Source organism: Schistocerca nitens, chromosome 2, assembly GCF_023898315.1.
Source record: "Schistocerca nitens isolate TAMUIC-IGC-003100 chromosome 2, iqSchNite1.1, whole genome shotgun sequence".
NCBI lineage: Eukaryota > Metazoa > Arthropoda > Insecta > Orthoptera > Acrididae > Schistocerca > Schistocerca nitens.
The window spans coordinates 191,099,100-191,118,789 of NC_064615.1; the positions used below are offsets into that span (position 1 = coordinate 191,099,100).

A 19,690-nucleotide genomic window follows, 5' to 3' on the forward strand; every position below is an offset into this window, starting at 1 on the left:
CTAGTATTACGTGAGCTTCATTATTTTTATGAGCATTTCAAAATCTGGCAGTTTTTTTCAAATATTACAACAGATTCTTTAGTAATCACATATGTAGAAAAATGTTTTTTTTCAGTGAGTTGTATCTTTCAAATGACAAAATAGAAATTACTGGTTTCTGATATAGCTTTATTTTTATAATTCACAGATAATGTCTTACAGTTACCTTACATTAAGAAGTTATTTTTTGTACTACATAAATAAATACTAGTGTCACACATATTTACAACCTAAATACTTTCATTTACAGGAAAATAGACCAATAAAAATTCTTGTACTTATTTTCCATATTGCATTTGAAGAATAAATTGGAACAGCAGTAAATCAAAACAATTGCAGTGGTGAAGACTAGATTTAGCATTTACTAAAGATAGCAAAAATAAATAACTTCACAAATATGCTGCTATAAGCAAGGAATTTCTTACAGTTCACATGATTCTCTAAAGTCTGATAAAATATAAAATTCAATACGTAACATAGTAAGTGTTCTTGGAATCAAAAAGTTATAGCTAACATTACTGATGTATTAACTGTAACAACTATTACATTCCTTTCATTGTTCAAAACTTGTTGTTAAATAAAGTTTGCCCTGAGTTTAGTTTTATTTCTGAGACCTGTTATTTCTTATTTGTATATGAACTGAGGCATTTATATTACTTAAATAACCCACTGCTAGAACAATTACTTATAGCTCATTGCTGGAACAATTATTCCTGTCACTCACAGGTACCTAGCACCTGGTAATCAATTCTGAATCCACTTTCTGAATTAATAACTTCAAGTTGGTTGTCACTGTTGAAGACAACATAAAATGGACCAGGGGATATGGCTGGAACAATGAGAACTTCAATTAATGAAAAGAAAAATACATTAATTACATAACACTTTAAAAATAAATGTATAATTCAATATTATCATGACAGAGAAATAGGACAAAATCTGTATTTAGAAATGCACAAAATTTTATTGCCAGCTACTATGGACGAGCCACCTGATCTAGGGAAATCCACATATTCTAAAACAAATTAATTATTATGATTTGAAAACACAGTTATTTTATTAAGAGTTTAATGTAGCATAGGAGAAACAGATAAGTGTAAGTTGCAGTGAAACTTATCAAAGTCTCTTAATCATTGCAGATGAGTAATGCCATGACCAGCTCTTCTTTCTTTTCTGTACAGGTGGCATCAAGGAGATGTTAAAATTTAATCCTAATCTACCCCCAAAGGTTTCCCAGAAGATGGAAATTACACAAATATTTTCCACAATGCATCTTCACACAGTAACTCATCCTAACCCAGCTAGTCTTTTATCATCTCTCTCTACCAGCCAGTTATCAAAGCAGTCAATTTCCCTCACAAAGTCTTACTGCTCTCTTCACTGATGCCATAAGTATGATTTTTACTATTGATTCTCAATACTGATGCTGAAGTGGGAAATTAAAGCAGTTTAGTTTCATGCCTAGTATGGCTGTACACAAGTAATGAGGCAAAGTTATCTGACAGTTAACAGTCTCCCCAGCATTCAAAAACAATAAGAATGTACTTTTGGTCTGAAATAACTGATTTTTCAGATTTGTTGTAGTGTGCCATCTTTAAAATCAGCAAATTTTGCCTACATGACTTCAACAGTTATGAAAAATTGATCTAAAAACAAATTAGCATATCTAAACTTAATGAAGTATTCAATATTAATTTAATGGACCTAAAATCATATTAAATTTGAATAAATTACTAACTCACAAATTTATACATGCGCATTCTGTGTAATTTTATTGTACGAGTGTAAATTTGTATGTGTCAGTGATTAATTTTTCCCTATAGCGCTTTTTTTGCCAGGTAATGATACATATGATTGTAGCATATGTAGATTCTGAGTACTGTTTTCATATGAATAGAATTGCAGTGAGACAGCTTTGAATCGTGCATTTCAATTTCAATAAACTGTAGAACTGTTTTTTTTTTTTAATATCAGTAAGTAACACTGTGTACTACTCTCACATAAAGCATCATTTAGGGTGTTTCCATAAGAGTGTGCAAAAATGTAACCAGACATAGAGAATGCTCCACTGAACAATTTGAGATAGGGAACCTGGGCTCATGGAAGTCCACTTAAGGAGATATGGAAGTAAACTTGTCTACTGCTTTGTCTAGCATAACTGTTTTCCACCTTATTTACAACTAATGTATGCACAAGTTTACATGTACTGTGCTGTTTATTTACATGTACATTCTTTATTTCCTGCACGGAAACAAGGAGGATGAGCCTGATTATTAGGAAGTCATGATGCAGGTTTTGTTTACTTGTCCATAAGGTGGCTCTGTTGAATTGTACTTACATTGTCCCATGACAGAGTATACTGTTAATCAACAAGAGACCAATTCATTACTCAGTGCTATTCAGATACATGGAGTACAAAATGGTGGATCAGTACCAGTACATTTTTGTGGAACTCAATGGCATGCACCATGTGTAGGGGAAAGCATATTGCAATGCTATTGCTGCTGAAAGGCTGTACAGGGAACGATTTCCTAACAGGCGTCATTCATCACCATGAGTATTATTTTTTTTCTCTCTATCAATGAATGCAGGAGACCGGTTCATTTGGAACAAGTGACCTGGCACCTAGAGGACCACTTGCACACCCAATTTTGAAGAGGACGTGCTGGAATGTGTTGCCGCAGAGTACTCATCATACTGCACGTGAAACAGGCAGTGCACATACTGGCCTGTGGTGAGTACTCCATGAACAACTACATCCATATCACACGCAATGAGTCCGTGCAATGTTTGTGACTGAGTTTGCACCAAAGATGGCATTGTGTCAGGTGTTGCTCCAACAATGGATTGATCAACCAGATTTCCTGGATTGGAAGGGGAGGTCCTATTCCATGGCCTGTGAGATCACAGTTAACTTTAACTAATGTAAATAAAAAAAGTACACAGTAATGTGATTTTATTCCTATTATCTCCTTAAGCTGGCTTGTCTGACTCCAGGTTCCCTACCTGAAATCATTCAGTGTAGCATCCTCTCTGTACTGTTAAATGTTTGCACGCTCTTACAGAAACACCCGGTACAGTTGTTTGTAATATGATCATGATGAGGCTAAATGTTCTGTGGGCTGCTATCATTATTAGGAAATTTCCACATGAGAGGCTACAATTGCATTACATGATTAACTGTAATCTTTAATTAGCTCATCTGTTCAGTATTTCCTACTCCACTCTTAGTACAGAGGACTGAATTGTTGCATTTGCTCCCACTGTCAGTGTCCCATGCAACTACAGTGGTCTTTTTTTTTCACCTACCTACAGTGAATCTCTTTCAAATTATAAATGAATTGAATATGAAATGTTTCAATAATGGTAATGCTCTTGAAAAAAATTTTACAGAATTTGAGAACTATACAGAATCTGTGTCAAACAAAGGCATAACAACAGTATGAAAAGGATAGATTGCTACACATCACATAAAGGAGGCCTTTAGTCACAGACAGCCACAATGCTAAACTTTAGCTTTCAGACAAAATGTCCTACTTCAGAAGCAGAAACACACACACACACACACACACACACACTCTCTCTCTGCAACTGTCTACAACCACTATGACCCGATTGCAAGCTTTTTTGTCTTAAAGCTGAAAGTCTAGCACTCTTTTCATTTTAACATTCTGTGACTCATTGCCTTGTCTATATGGTGAATAGGATATGTATCATATCAGAAACAGCACAAAGGCTATAGTTGCAATGTTAGGCAGGCAAAATACTTCACTTGATGAGAGAAACCACAAAAAGGGCAATAAGTATTAAATCACAAAAATAATAAGGGCCTATAAAAATTTTGGATTGTGATTGGGACACACAGAAAAAAAACAATTTTAAAGCACATGGCATATTAGAAGAGATACATGAAATTTCTTAGTCTGTGATATTATAACTTACATGTGACAGTCTCCCCAAGGAGAGAATCTCCACAGAACTTGTCTGCTCTTGAAGTACCTTGCCATCTTCCATCAGGAACAAATAGGTAATCAAAATCATTACAAGCATCATCTGTCATGGTGCTACTTGTATTATATCCACCCATATTAAAGGTTTCTGCTGTATGCCTGAAAAATTAAAAACAATGTATTCATTTAAAATTTTGTCTTATGTCTTCCGAAAGTTGTTCTTAAATAACCAGAACCTAAACAATAAATACTTTAATAATGAAACATGGTATTGGGAAGTATGTAAATAATGTTAAGGTAAAGAAAACCAGTATTGAGTTGTTGACAGGCACGTGAACAAGACTACAAGACTGAAAATATTGTTAGCTTATAAACACACACACACACACACACGTGTGCACACGCCAACTGAATACTGTACCATGACTGCTGTTCTGCAGCTTGACTAGGGTGGGGAGAGTTGTGTCAGGTGTAGATGTGACCAGAGAAAGGGGAGAGGGTGTTGGAAACAAGGTTAGGGAATGTTGTCTGATGGGTGGGAGGGAGGCAGTACCTGCATAAGATTTGGGAAGGAGAAGCAGCAGGTGCTGGGCACTGGCAGTTGTGAGCTCACTCAACACATGAGATGATGATGTGGAGGAGTGGGTTAGGAAAGGGGGGATGACAGAACAGAGGAATATGAGGAAGAGGGTGTGAGTGCAGGTTGGAGATGTTAGGATCCTGGGGCAGGATGGAGATGGGTGTGGGGCAGGGGGGCAGATTGAAGCCAGGAGGATTATCATAATGAAGGAAGTATTGCAAGGACAACTCCCATCTACATAGTTTAAATAACATGATGTTTGGGGGAGGGGCGAGGGGGGGCAGGGGGAGGTTCCAGATAGTATGGGCTATGAAACAGCCATTGAAACCAAGCATGTTGTGCTCACTAGCATTTTTTGCTCTGTTCTTAGACATAATTTGGCAGCAGTCATTTATTCTGGTGGACATCTGGTTGATGGTCATGCCCTATAAAATGTTGTGCAGAAGTTGCATGAGAATTGGTATATGACCGACTGCTTTCTCAGGTGGTCCTGCCTCTGACTGGACAGGATAAGCCTGTGGCTGGACTGGAACAAGATGTTCTGGGCACATGTATTGGACAGGACTTTACCTGAGTCTTCAACAGTGGTGCGGCCTCTGTGAAAAAGACTGGAAGAGCGTATGGCATAAGGCTGGACCAGGATAGTGTGTAGATTTGATGGTGATTATCACTTTGGGAGAGGCGAGAAGGATTGTGGATAGGATGTTTCTCATTTCTGACAAATTAATATATAGTCAAAGCTCCAGTTAAGAATATGGTTCATTTGTTAAAGTGGGGGGTGATACTACATGATGTGGGGGTTGCTCCTTTGCTGTTGGTTCTTGTGGATGAAGGGAGGATTAGGGGTTTGTGAGGCTTTAAGGAAATCTGTCTTTGGACCGGCTCTGGGAGATAACACATCTTTGATGGCCTTAGTGATATCTTTGGCATACTGGGCAAGGGAATCATCACTGCAGATGCTGCATCCATAGGTAGCCAAGCTATATGGAGGTGAATGTTTAGCATAGAAGGGATGACAGCCATCAAAATGAGGTACTGTTGATGATTAGAGGGAATAACAGATGCATGTTTGGAACCATCAGAGAAGTGGAGATCAACATACACATAGTTGGCACACTGGACAAAGGAGGATTAGTGAAGTGAATGGAAGAGGAGTTGAGGCAGTGTATGAATGGCAATAGGGTATCTTGGCCCTGGTTCCAGATCAAAAAGATGTGATCAATGAACCTGAATGAAACAAGAATAGGTTGGCACAGGAGGACGGCATTTGGTTGCCTTCTGAGGGGGTGGCATACAAACTATTCTGCAGAATGGACATGGGCACCCAAATTCTTGCTTTATGTTAGATGGGTACTTGATCAATACCATAGCAAGAGAGTGCACAACTCCACTCTGAACCCTTCACAAGGAAGCAAAGTTTACAAGAATATTATTTTTGTCTCTTTGTTGTGACTGCAAATCATAGTTTCAACTCAGACTGATTTTTATTATCAGCTACAAAAACCATTATGAGAAAAAAGTAATATAAAGTGAGTGTAAGAATTCCAAGATCCTTAAAATGGCCTCTTCAATCTGTTTGGTTATTTTCTTTAGACAATATCCATTACCTCAGAAGATAAATTCATAAAGGACCAAAAATATGCAGGACGAAAAGATACTTATAAGAACAAAATATTTTTGGTGTTGTTTATGGAGATTAACTAAATGGCAAATGGAACTTCTTGGTTAGTTTATCTAGGTGTTCACACCATTTAAACTTATTTAAACTTATTAACCATTTGGGCTGTGAGTAATTTTACACACACCATTTCATTTAGAATATGGCTGTTAATGTCTGCTTGTGGTACTATCAATTGTTTTTTTCTTGTTTTAAATTGCATAAGATGGGTCTTTGTGAGATTAAGACTTAAGTTGTTTGCTGTGAGACAGTTGTAGGTATTCCCACATATAATATTAATGGTAACTGGTAAGGTTAAGTTGGGACCTGTCATTAGAATGCTTGTGTCATCAGCAAACATTTTCTACACTAGGCGGTTGTTTGAGGCGCTCTGATGAACACTCGCCAGTCGATTCACAGCAAGGGAAATTAAATGGCATTCTGAATAAAGACACTTGGACAGTCACAATTTTTTCAGTGAACTGTCGAAGTATTCGTAATAAACTTCCTGAATTCACTACCCTCCAGGTACGTTCTCGCACTCAGATTATTCTTGGGACAGAGGACTTGCTGAAATCCAAACTGAAAAGCTCTGAGATATTTAGCAAGTCATGGAATTATATTGGAAAGACAGATTACAGGACATAGGAGGGGGAGTTTTCATTGCAGTTGACAAAAATATTGTCTCTATTGACGTCGAAGTTGAGTGTGACAGTGAAGTCATTTGGTCACATATAACAGGTGTAAGTGTATCTAAGTTGTTGTTGTTGTTGTTGTGGTCTTCAGTCCTGAGACTGGTTTGATGCAGCTCTCCATGCTACTCTATCCTGTGCAAGCTTCTTCATCTCCCAGTAACTACTGCAACCTACATCCTTCTGAATCTGCTTAGTGTATTCATCTCTTGGTCTCCCTCTACCATTTTTACCCCCCACGCTGCCCTCCAATACTAAATTGGTGATCCCTTGATGCCTCAGAACATGTCCTACCAACCGATCCCTTCTTCTAGTCAAGTTGTGCCACAAACTTCTCTTCTCCCCAATCCTTTTCAATACCTCCTCATTAGTTATGTGATCTACACATCTAATCCTCAGCATTCTTCTGTAGCACCACATTTGAAAAACTTCTATTCTCGTCTTGTCCAAACTATTTATCGTCCATGTTTCACTTCCATACAAATACTTTCAGAAACGACTTCCTGACACTTAAATCTATACTCGATGTTAACAAATTTCTCTTCTTAAAAAACGCTTTCCTTGCCATTGCCAGTCTACATTTTATATCCTCTCTACTCTGACCATCATCAGTTATTTTGCTCCCCAAATAGCAAAACTCGTTTACTACTTTCAGTGTCTCCTTCCCTAATCTAATTCCCTCAGCATCACCCGACTTAATTCAACTACATTCCATTATCCTTGTTTTGCTTTTGTTGATGTTCATCTTATATCCTCCTTTCAAGACACTATCCATTCCATTCAACTGCTCTTCCAAGTCCTTTGCTGTCTCTGACAGAATTACAATGTCATCAGCGAACCTCAAAGTTTTTATTTCTTCTCCATGGATTTTAATAGCTACTCTGAATTTTTCTTTTGTTTCCTTCACTGCTTGCTCAATATACAGATTGAATAACATCGGGGAGAGGCTACAACCCTGTCTCACTCCCTTCCCAACCACTGCTTCCCTTTCACGTCCCTCGACTCTTATAACTGCCATCTGGTTTCTGTACAAATTGTAAATAGCGTAACTAAGTTAATTGTTATATAATAAAGGGAAACATTCCACATGGGGAAAATACATCTAAAAACAAAGATGATGTAACTTACCAAACGAAAGCGTTGGCATGTTGATAGACACACAAACAAACACAAACACACACACAAAATTCAAGCTTTCGCAACCAACGGTTGCTTAATCAGAAAACGGAAGGAGAGGGAAAGACGAAAGGATGTGGGTTTTTTTAGGGAGAGGGTAAGGAGTCATTCCAATCCCGGGAGCGGAAAGACCTACCTTAGGGGGAAAAAAGGACAGGTATACACTCGCACACACACACATATCCATCCACACATATACAGACACAAGCAGACATTTTCCTGCTGAACATCACTACCACTCTCAACATTGCGGAGAATTAACTTCTGCTTTCTGTTCTTAAAGTAAGAGGTGAACCAATTGTAAGCTACTCCCCTTACTCCATAATGGTCCAACTTCTGCAGTAATATTTTGTGGTCAACACAGTCAAAAGCCTTAGTTAAATCAAAGAAAACACCTAGCATTTGCAACCTTTTATTTAATCTGTCCAAAACCTCACAGAGAAAAGAGAATAAAGCATTTTCAGTTGTTAAACCATTTCTAAAACCAAACTGTACATTTGACAGCAAATTATGTGAATTTAAATGCTCCAGTAACCTTGTATATACAACCTTCTCGATAACTTTAGCAAACACCGATGGCATAGAAATAGGTCTGAAATTGTCAACATTATCCCTGTCTCCCTTTTTACGAAGTGGCTTCACTACCGAGTACTTTAATCGGTCAGGAAACCGACCACTCCTAAAGGAAGAGTTACAGATATGGCTAAGTACTGGGCTAACATACATAGAACAATAATTCAGTATTCTGCTAGATACCCCATCATATCCATGAGAGTTCTTGGTATTTAGTGATTTAATTATTAAGTCAATCTCCCTGTTGTCAGTATCATGGAGGAGCGTTTCAGGTAACAGTCTCGGAACACTTTTTTCTAAGAGCGCTATGTGATTCCCTGTTGGGACTAGGTTCCTATTTAGTTCACCTGCTATATTCAGAAAGTGATTATTAAATACTGTACATATACGCAACTTATCAGTAACACGGACATTCCCACTACGCACTGATTCTATATCCTCGACCTGTCTCTGCAGACCAGCCACTTCCTTTACGACTGACCATATGGTTTTAATTTTATCCTGAGACTTAGCTATTCTATCTGCATACCACATACTTTTTGCCTTCCTAATAACATTTTTAAGCACCTTACAATACTGTTTGTAATGGGCTGCTGCATTTAGATTTTGCCTGTTTATAATGTTTTGATATAATTGCCTCTTTGTTCTACAAGATATTCTTATCACTCTAGTCAGCCACCCAGGCTGCCTGTTTGTGCTAGTACCCTGTTTTGAACGTTCTAACGGAAAGCAACTTTCAAAGAGCACGAGAAAAGTCTTGAGAAAAGCATTATATTTATCATCTACTGTATCAGCGCTATAAACATCTTGCCACTCTTGTTCCTGGATAAGGTTTACAAAGGTGTCTACAGCAACTGGATCAGCTTTCCTAAACAGTTGATAACTATATTTAACATGTGTTGCAGCACAAAAATCTTTTAGAGTTAAAATTTGTGCATCATGATCTGAAAGGCCATTCACCTTTTTGCTAACAGAATGCCCTTCTAGTAATGAGGAATGAACAAAAATGTTGTCTATGGTTGTTCTACTGTTCCCTTGCACTCTTGTTGGAAAGAATACGGTTTGCATAAGATTATATGAATTAAGGAGGTCTACCAGCATCCTTTTCCTTGCACAATCACTTATACCATTAATGCTGAAGTCACCACATATAACTAACTTTTTGTATTTCCTATAAAGTGAACCAAGAACCTCCTCTAGCTTTAGCAAAAATGTTGTGAAGTCGGAGTCTGGGGATCTATAAATAACAACAGTTAGAAGTTTAGCTCAATTAAATTTAACCACACCTGCACAGCATTCAAACACCTTTTCAGTGATGTACTTTGAAACATCAATTGACTCAAAAGGGATGCTGTTTTTCACATACATGGCTACTCCCCCACACCGCAAAGAGCTCCAAGAAAAGCTGCCAGCCAACCTGTATCCTGGTAAAGGAAGCCTCTGAATTATCTCCTTATTTAAGAAGTGTTCAGATATACCAATAATTTCAGAGTCAACATCTATAAGCAGTTCACTAAATTTATCTCTAATGCCTTGTATATTTTGATGAAATATACTAATTCCCTCATTACTCAGATACCTAAGCTTTGTCAAAAGTGGTTCCTTTGTTAGAGAGACTTCCCTTAAGCAAGAATACCTGTCAGCTGACTTCAATCTAAAAAAGGTGCAGCTATAACACCCACTACTGCAGGAATTTTCCCATGAGTGATCCCACCACCCCACCTATGCTGTCACCTATAAGCTTTGCCAACCTCCCCTTCCCATACCTGTTGAGGTGCAGGCCATGTCTAGTGAAATCCGTCCTGCTGATAGACTCCACCAACACCACTGAAATGTGACTCATGCTTTCTGTCATCAGCGCACCCCCAAGTCTCATGTTATTACGCCTGATGGCTGTATTAAGATGAGGCTGATCGTGACGCTGAAACAGTTCCACGAAATGCACATTCGTGTTGCCAGTCTGAGTGGCTATCTTTTCCAGGTCACCATCTATGTCATACTCCCCATCCCTATCAATACTATTACCAGCCCCACCCACAATCACTACTTGATCCTCTTTAGTAAAATCCCTACATAACCCCCCCTATGTTAACAGTCACCTGAGCCAATCCTGCATTAGGCTTCACAATGCAGGTGACCTGGTACTCACTCCCCAACACTTCCTGCAACTGCTGGCCTACACCTCTGCCGTGAGAACTACCTAACAGCAGAACCTTTTTCTTCCTCTTCGACTTTGCAACTGTCCTAGCCACCGCAACTGCTGATGTCTGCTGCATACTTCCTACATCTACAGCTACTAGAGATTCCTCTCCACTAGACTCTGACAGTTGGTCATATCTATTGCAAACACCAATAGTAAAACTATCTGAAAATCTTCTTCACCTAGCAGATCTCTTGCCAACAGCCAGCTCCCATTCCCCAACCCCCTTCTCCCTCCTTATCCTATCTAGCTCCTCCTGTGCGTTTTTCAACTGCACCTGAAGGGCACAGATCTTATGCTCCTGCTCCTCTATCAACTTACTCTTGCTACATAACCTGCAGTTCCAGGAGAGGATCTCACCAGAATGCCCACTGGATTCCCCACTGCATTCCCCCCAGTGAAAATACTTCAAACAAGTCTCACACCACAATCCACTACTCACAAACCTATGGCAAAGCCCACACTTCTCACTCATGGTAAAATTTTACACCTATTGAAACAAGAAAACTACTTATCTAAGTTCCGCTACTACAATAAGAAGATGTTAAAAACCTGACTACAATAATCATAGACTTACTCTACAAGGGAAGTAACTACTATTATTAACAGTATTAATCAACAACAAATGAGAATATAATACAGAAAGAGAATAAAATGTCTAATGACACAGTAACGCAATTGAAAACAGTTCCCAAAAGGTTCTTCTGAAATTATTTCACCAGAAAACACCAAGAACACCGGTTGAAGACTACTAAAGTTCCTAAATAAAACCACTATACACACACAATTAATTAGTACTTAGCTTTTGATGCGCTGCTACAGCTGCAACTGGTCAGCACGGAATGTAAACACAGGTAAGAGGTTAAGTTGCTCAATATGAAACACTCACAAATATCAGGTCACAACACAAGAAAGGCAGAGGTGAATGAAGAAACCACTAATAAGTCACTTATATAGTAAATAATATCACAAAAACTGTTAAAATATGTATGTGAAACCTAAAAATATATAAAAACCTAAAAATATATAAAAACTTAGAGAGCGATGTCACACACAGCCACTTGCTTATGACGTCACACCAAAGATGTGGATTTATCGAAAGCTGACTGGACCTTTTCTTGGAACTCATGGCGAACAATTATTGGGAGAATTTTAGGAAAGAGTGGTTCACCTGAGTATTGCTCGAGTGTTTGGAATTTGTACCACGTCAGATTGAAGGAAGACATCAAAGCAATTCGGAGGAGGGCTGCTAGATTTGTTACCAGTAGGCAAAATTAGGGCTTGTATGGAGGCGTAAAGATAGTCATTTTTCCCTTACTCTGGAACAGGAGGGGGAATGACATGTAGTGGTACAGGGTACCCTCCGCCATGCACCTTATGGTGGCTTGCAGAGTATTTATGTAGATGTAGAAGTAGATGTAGAAACATTAGTTTTCAAACTGGCCTTCAAAGCTACTGGGAGATGGTTTATGGTCACAGGAGCAATTTCTTTGGGCACTCACATGTTATATTTATTTATTTACTTGCTGTCTATATAACTGTCAATTTTCAGATATGTCATAGCTTTAGTTCACATATGTAATGAGATACAAGGCTGTACTAAGTGTACTTCTTTTATCACTAAAAGATAGATATACACACTGATGTAAACAGAAAAGATAAGAAATTATTAGTTTTCTGTTACAAAAGAACAAGCTTATGGCTGGCTAAATATGCTAACAATTTTGCAAGGAGACATTGCAGTTTCAAATCTTCTATTGAATAACAGCATTTCTCTATTAATAAATGCTTTAGTTCATAAAGGATTTATAATATATATCATATCAGGGGTCTATCATAAAAATTTCCCCCTCTTCTAGATGGACTGTGATCTGCACCTTTTTATTGCTTGCAATTCTGGTATGGCTTGTGTGCCTCAATGACACAGACAGTCACATCGTAAGTGCAACCACAATGGAGAGGTTTCTGTTGAGAGGCCAGACAAATATGTGGTTCCTGAAGAGAGGCAGCAGGCTTTTCAATTGTTGCAGGGGCAACGGTCTGTATGATTGACTGACCATGTAACATCAACCAAAACAGCCTTGCTGTACTAGTACTGCAAATGGCTGAAAGCGAGGAGAAACTACAGCTGTAATTATTCCCGAGGGCATGCTGCTCTACTGTGTGGTTAAATGATGATGGTGTCCTCTGGGGTAAAGTATTCTGGAGGTATAATAATCCCCCATTCGATCTCTGGGTGGTGGCTATTCAGAGGGATGGTATCATCAGGAGAAACAAATGGATCGGAATGTGGAATGTGAGATCTCTTAATCAGGCAGGTGAGTTAGAAAATTTAAAAAGGGAAATGGATAGGTTGAAGTTAGATATAGTGGAAATTAATGAATTTCCATGGCAGGAGGAACAGGACTTCTAGTCAGATGAATTCAGGAGTACAAATACAAAATCAAATACAGGTAATGCAGGAGTAGGTTTAGTAACAAGTAAGAAAATAGAAATGAAGGTAAGCTACTATGAACAACATAGTGAACTTATTATTATAGCCAATATAGATACAAAGCCCACACCTACCACAATAGTACAAGTCTCTATGCCAAGTAACCCTGCAGAGGATGAAGAGATCGAAGAAATGTATGATGAAGTGAAAGAAATTACTCAGATAGTTGAGGCTGACTGGAATTCAATACTAGGAAAACAGAGAAGTAAAGATAATAGGTGAATATGGAATGAGGCAAAGGAATGAAAGAGGAAGCCACATGGTAAAATTTTGCACAGAGCATAATTTAATCATCACTAACACTTGGCTTAAGAATAATGAAAGATGACTGTATACATGGAAGAGACCTGGAGATACCAGCAGGTTTCAGACTGATTATATAATGGTAAGACACAGATTTCGAAACCAGATTTTAAACTGTAGGACATTTCCAGGGGCAAATGTGGACTCTGACCACAATTTACTCATTGCAAAAAAAAAAAAAACCAGAGTTGTTTAGAGTTTCAGAAAGAGTATTAGGCAATGGTGGACTAGAACAGGGCTGCTGGTGCCCTGTCCCACTGACTTTCTTATGAAAATGCTCTATTTGCACTTCCTGTGATAGGTACTCTTCCACAGTTACACCCAAAAACTTGTGTTTATTTGTATAGGTGCAGTAGTGTGCAAATTAATTGGGACAAGATGGTTAAACTTTAACTGTGCAGATTTTTTACTGCATGTTTAATACGGTTAGTAGCTTACTGAATATTAATAACTAATGTATGCTCCTTTTGCCTTAATGAGCTCCTGAACATGTGGCATATATTTGACCTGGTTAGAGCAAATTTTTCGTAGTTCATGATTATGACATCACACTTTTACCACATTTACTAACATGCATTCTTTTGTTGAACAGTCTATTTTATAAATCTGGTGAATTACCAGGCCACTGAAATACATTAATATTGTTTTCTTTTGTGAAGGTCTTCACTGCTTTAGAAGATCATGTTGAAATGTTTCTCCACTATCTGCAGTGGGCTGTAGCAATGGTACAACCCTGTAGCAAAGATTTTCCATGTACTTGGTTGAATTCATCATGCCATCAACTGGAACTGGTATCCCAGGAACACTTACAGTGAGTAAACCCCAACACATTTTTTGGGAGGGTATTTTACAGTGTGTTAAAGAGGCTCAGAACTCACTGCCTCATGGGTGCTTCAGCTGACAATCCTTTCTCTGTAACCTTCAACTGTAATATGTATCTCATCATTGAAAATTTTCAGTTTCCAGTCATTGGAAGTCCAAGATTTATATATTTTGGTCCATTCCAACATTTTTTTCTTTTTGGCAAGTATTTAACATCTGCTTCTTTATTCACTTTCATACCTTCTGCCCACAATCAAAAAGCCTACACTGTACCACTGAAGAGACCATTTCAACCCCAGTAGATCTCTCTGAAGGTCCTTAATTGTCTTGTGGGAATGAATTCTACTGTTTCTAGAGTCTTGTCAATTCTAGGGGTGGTTTTTCATTTTCATTCACATCTACATCTTCCCTTTGGAAACAATGACATAGTATCACTCTTGAAACACTATATCTTCCCATACCAATAACAGAGGAAATATCTCTTATAGTCACAGATGTTGTTCTTGAAGAGCAATTAATTTTGCCCACTTCTTAAGTGAAATGACGATTTTAACAAGGCCGAATTTTTCCTGTCGTGAACACAGAAATATCGCGCATTGTTGCTACACATACAAGCACTCAACTGAACTAGATGGGACCTACAATTGTTGCTCATAGTTAGGCAACAATAGCCCACCAAAAGCCCAGAAACAGGGCAGGTAAAATTGATTACAGCTAACCAACTTCAATTCCTTGTAAAGTACAAGCTTGTCCCAATTAATTTGCACACTACTATAAGTACCAATAGAGGTGTAAATGGAATGACATTTACATTTAAGTTATAAGGAATTCCATTGTCATTGTACTCTCTTTATTCACAAGTAGCATATTTGCAGTAAAGTGAGTGGACAGAGTACTGTAATTGATTTTACTGGTATTGGCAGGAATTTGTTTTTCACTGTCTCAGATGACAAAAGATATGTCTTCCACATAGCTGATGCCCTATTTCAGTAGTCCTATTGACCAACCAATCTATATTATAGATGTACAAGTTGAAACCCCTTGTCACCTCACTAAATGTACTCAATTTGAATTTATGGAGGTGAACAAGCAGGAAGTGTGCAAGGTAATCATATGCAAAAGGAAAAAAAAAATCATCTGAATGGGATGACATACCCAGTGCAGTTACTAAGGTCTGCTTAGAAGAAATCTCAAAACCTGTTACCTATCTGATTAATTGCAGCATTTGAGAAAACACATATCCATTTGTTATAAAAATGAGTGTTGTGAAACCAGTGTATAGAAAGGGAAGTAAGAAACATATCTGTAACTACAGACCATTATCACTAGTTCCCACCTTTAGTAAGATATTCAAAAGTATTGTCCTGTCCCAGCTTACCTTCTTTTCCACAAAATATAAATTGCTTATAGATCCTCGTAAACTGCAGAAGAGCAGACAAAAGCTTTAAAAAAAATCCATCGATTCCCATATTATAAGTTATGCAAATGACACCTCAATCTTATTCTATGCTAGAGAATGTAAGGAGCTAGTACCTTTTTACTACTAGTTGGATAACAGAATGAATAAAATATTTCAATGTTAAGAACCTAAAAGGGAATGTTACCAAATCTCAGTTATTGGCATTTAAAGGTGGCAATTCTTGCCATACCAATATAGGTAATATATTGGCAACAGAAACTAGCAGCTGTAAATTTTTGGGTGTGTGAGTTGATGAAAATATGTCAAACAATGCTAATTTTGTATGTGGAAAAATCGGGTGTAGCTTATATCTCCTTAGCCAGCTCACAAAGTTAGTTCCTAGCCAGACATTAAAACAGCTTACTATGGAACAATTTATTGCTTTTGTAACCTATGGGTTTGCATTATGGGGCTGTGGAGCTGCTGACCACTTAAAAAAATATTACTGTTACAGAAGTGAGCAATAAGATTTGTACATGGCATAGGTCATAGAGAATCATGTTCTAAAAGTTTGTGCAGCAAAAATGCTTTACAGTACTGGTCTCAGCAGCCAGAGACAATGGTAATGTGTACTGAGTTGTGTTTGTGTGAAAGTGTGTGTGTGTATGCTGTTGAATTCAGAAGAAGGGCTTTTGGCTGAAGGTTTACTTGTGTAGCACTTTTTTTATTGTGCCTGTCTGTGATTCCACATCTCCACTATATGGTAAGTAACAATCTACACTTTTTATAATATTGTCATTTTTCCATCTTGAATTTTCCATTGTTTAACAATATATTCTTCACATATATTTAAGTTACTTCCATATTTAACAAGTCAGCTATCTGAAGTTATCAAGTGTACCAGTGTATGATTGCAACATCAGAATAAAATATAGCTACTTTCAGAAAAGAACTAAATTAAAAATGACAGGTGGAAGCCCATACATCAGTGGCTTGATTTGGTTTAACAAACTACCAACCTGTCTTTGGACACATAAGGAGATTGATTTTAACCCAAAATTAAAATCTTCTCTGTTAGAAAAATTATTATTTCACTCTTGTGATATGAACTGCTTGTGATATGAACCAGTAGCATATCAGCTGTAATGTATAAAACAGATACAAAAAGATGCACTAACTGTAGTATTTAACATATTTTTAAATGTAATTACTGCCAAATTATTATTTATGATGCTTGCAAAAGACATCATTCTGGTGTCTCCATGCAAAGAAAAGTAAATAAATAAACCAAACAATGGAAAATCCAGGATGGAATGTAACAATATTGTGAAAAGGAAAGTTGCTACTCAGCATATAGTAGAGATGCTGAGTCGCAGATAGGCACAACAAAAAGACTGTCACAAATATAGCTTTCGGCCAGTAAGGCCTTCATCAGAATTAGATTGCAAACACACACATACACACTCACACAAATGCAACTCACCACACATGACTGGCCGAAAGCTATATTTGTGACAGTCTTTTTGTTGTGCCTATCTGCGACCCAGCATATCTGCTATATGGTGAGTAGCAACTTTCCGTTTGACAATATTGTTGAATAAATAAACCTTGCTTCCATTATGCAGTTTGTTTCATGTATAAAAGTTGCTACTGCTGTTACAACAAACCTTCCTTTTCTAAAACCAAGCTGTAGATTGATGAATATATAGTGTTTGATGAAATATGCTTCAACTTGATTTAATATTACTTTTTTTAACAATTTGTCAAGTTCTGAAGTTAATTACAACAGTCTGTTGTTTTTATTATAAGTTTTATTGCCTTGTTATACAATGGGTGAATTTCAGTGATTTTCAAGAGGCAATTTCCATTGCAACTGGAGGTATTTATTAGGTGTTTCATTGTCAGAGGCTTAACTATTTTCTGTTTCCTTTGCAGCTTATGTGAAATGTCATCCCAGCTGCAAGACATTTTAGCTTGAACTTTTGAGATGATTGTTAGGAGGCCCCTCTGAGTAATTCCATGGGTAAAAAAACATTGGCTAGTGTTTCTGACGTTAAAATTGTGTGCTCAGTCATGTACCTCATTTGCCCCAATTGAACTGAATTTTTGTAAGAATCTCTCATACACTTCCTCTGGGTCAACTATTATTTCCCTTTTTTTTTACTCTGCAATGTTGTGTTCACAAATTGCTGTTACCACACATTTTATACATTATTGCCCAAGCTGTGTCGCTAATAGAACTGGAGTTACTTGTTTGACAGCCATAGTTCTGAGCTTTAAGAGTAGTCAAGGAGTCTTTGTTTTTTTTCTGAGTACAGTAGCTCATATTTTGTTTAAAAAAATCTTGTAATTTAGTGTATCTAAAGAACAATATTTCATGCTCTTTCTCAGTTCAGTGATTTCAAGGGGGAGATTCTCAGCTTTATGATAGATAGCTTTGTTTAGTTCTTTTACTACAGAGTTCCTTTTTCTTTAAAGTTTTATAGAATGGCTCATTTTATCATTCACATAAGTTATGTTGTATAAAAATTTCTTCTCTCCATCAATCTATGCCTTTTAAAAATTTCAAAATAAAATTATATAACTGACTGAAAGAAAATATAGCTCACAATATAAATGAGTTCCATGGTATGAACAATGTTGATTTCAGTATTTAAAATTGTACCTAAATCCTCTGATTTGATAACACTATTGTTATCCACAAATGACAAAAACTGTTGTATGTAAAATGAACAATGGTGAATGAGTAACAATTTCAAAGCAAAAACTGAATCTGGTGGATGCGGATTAGAAAGTGGCACTAATTCTACCAGAGCTATTTTCTGTGGAACCAATTTCATTAGCATCACAATTTTTGTTTCTTTCTTTGTTTCATAATGTTACATATTATTTTTTTTCTTTATTATTCCAGGGTTTTTGTCAATATATTTCATCTTTTAATGATAAACAGAAGGATATTACAAGGTTCAACTCTTGCTCTCAACTCTTGTTCTCTGAATTTTCACAAGATACTTTAATTCCAGGAACTAGCCATCCTTCCTTCTATTAATTTTTACCCATGTATGTTTTAAGAAAAAGAAGACTCAAAATGCAGTAGGAATATGTTTAAGAATTAAATATTCCATCTGGACTGTTTGCCTTCTACCTCCTTTGCCAATGTTTTTCCCACAATTCCCTCTAAAGTTTGAGTTTGATTCACTGTTTGTGATTTGGTGATCAATAATTATTTCTTATGATCTGAGCCTAAATGACCAACATATTTTGTTATTCAGATTTAACTGTCATGATGAGATAAACCAATGACTGTAATTTCTACATCTGAAGCAGTGAAGGTTGTCAGATTAAAAACAATTTATCAATGGCTGCTGCATTATGTCCTCCAATCCTGGTAGAGATATTCTCTCTCTCTCATAAAAATAGCTAACAATCAAAATCTTGACATCACAATTCTAAGTGCCCTTGATCAGTATGCAGATCACACATCGTTTGACAGCTGAGGCAGGGAGATACAAACTGTTGCCAACTGTGGTGAAATCTACAGTAATCATCAATGTACCTTACTGCAAATACGCTACTTGTTAAACAGTGATACTGAAATTCCTGTGTGGCGCCAATGAGGTCAACACCAGCATCGACTGAGTATCGTCTTTGAACTAAGCAAAACATTATCTTTGTGCAGTTCCGCCATGTCAGTTCTTTGTAAGCCTTTGATGTGTTTAGGTGAATAAATGAACTACTGCAAAATGGGACTGTTGTTTGGTGTAACCGACCCTAACTTCCCCCTCACTGGTGACCCCGAGTTGCG

General features: G+C 37.3%; 1 protein-coding gene across 1 annotated transcript in view; it reads right to left on the reverse strand.

Moving 5' to 3' along the window:
- Nucleotides 1-485: 485 nt before the first annotated feature.
- The window catches only part of LOC126235878 (uncharacterized), a 201,046-nt gene continuing 181,841 nt past the window's right edge, over nucleotides 486-19,690 (reverse strand). Inside the window, exons 9-10 of the mRNA XM_049944788.1 lie at nucleotides 3,982-4,148; nucleotides 486-868 (exon numbers count right to left, since the gene is read on the reverse strand). Of these exons, the coding sequence (XP_049800745.1) occupies nucleotides 756-868; nucleotides 3,982-4,148 (280 nt within the window). The 3' untranslated portion in view covers nucleotides 486-755. The remainder of the gene's footprint in view (nucleotides 869-3,981; nucleotides 4,149-19,690) is intronic.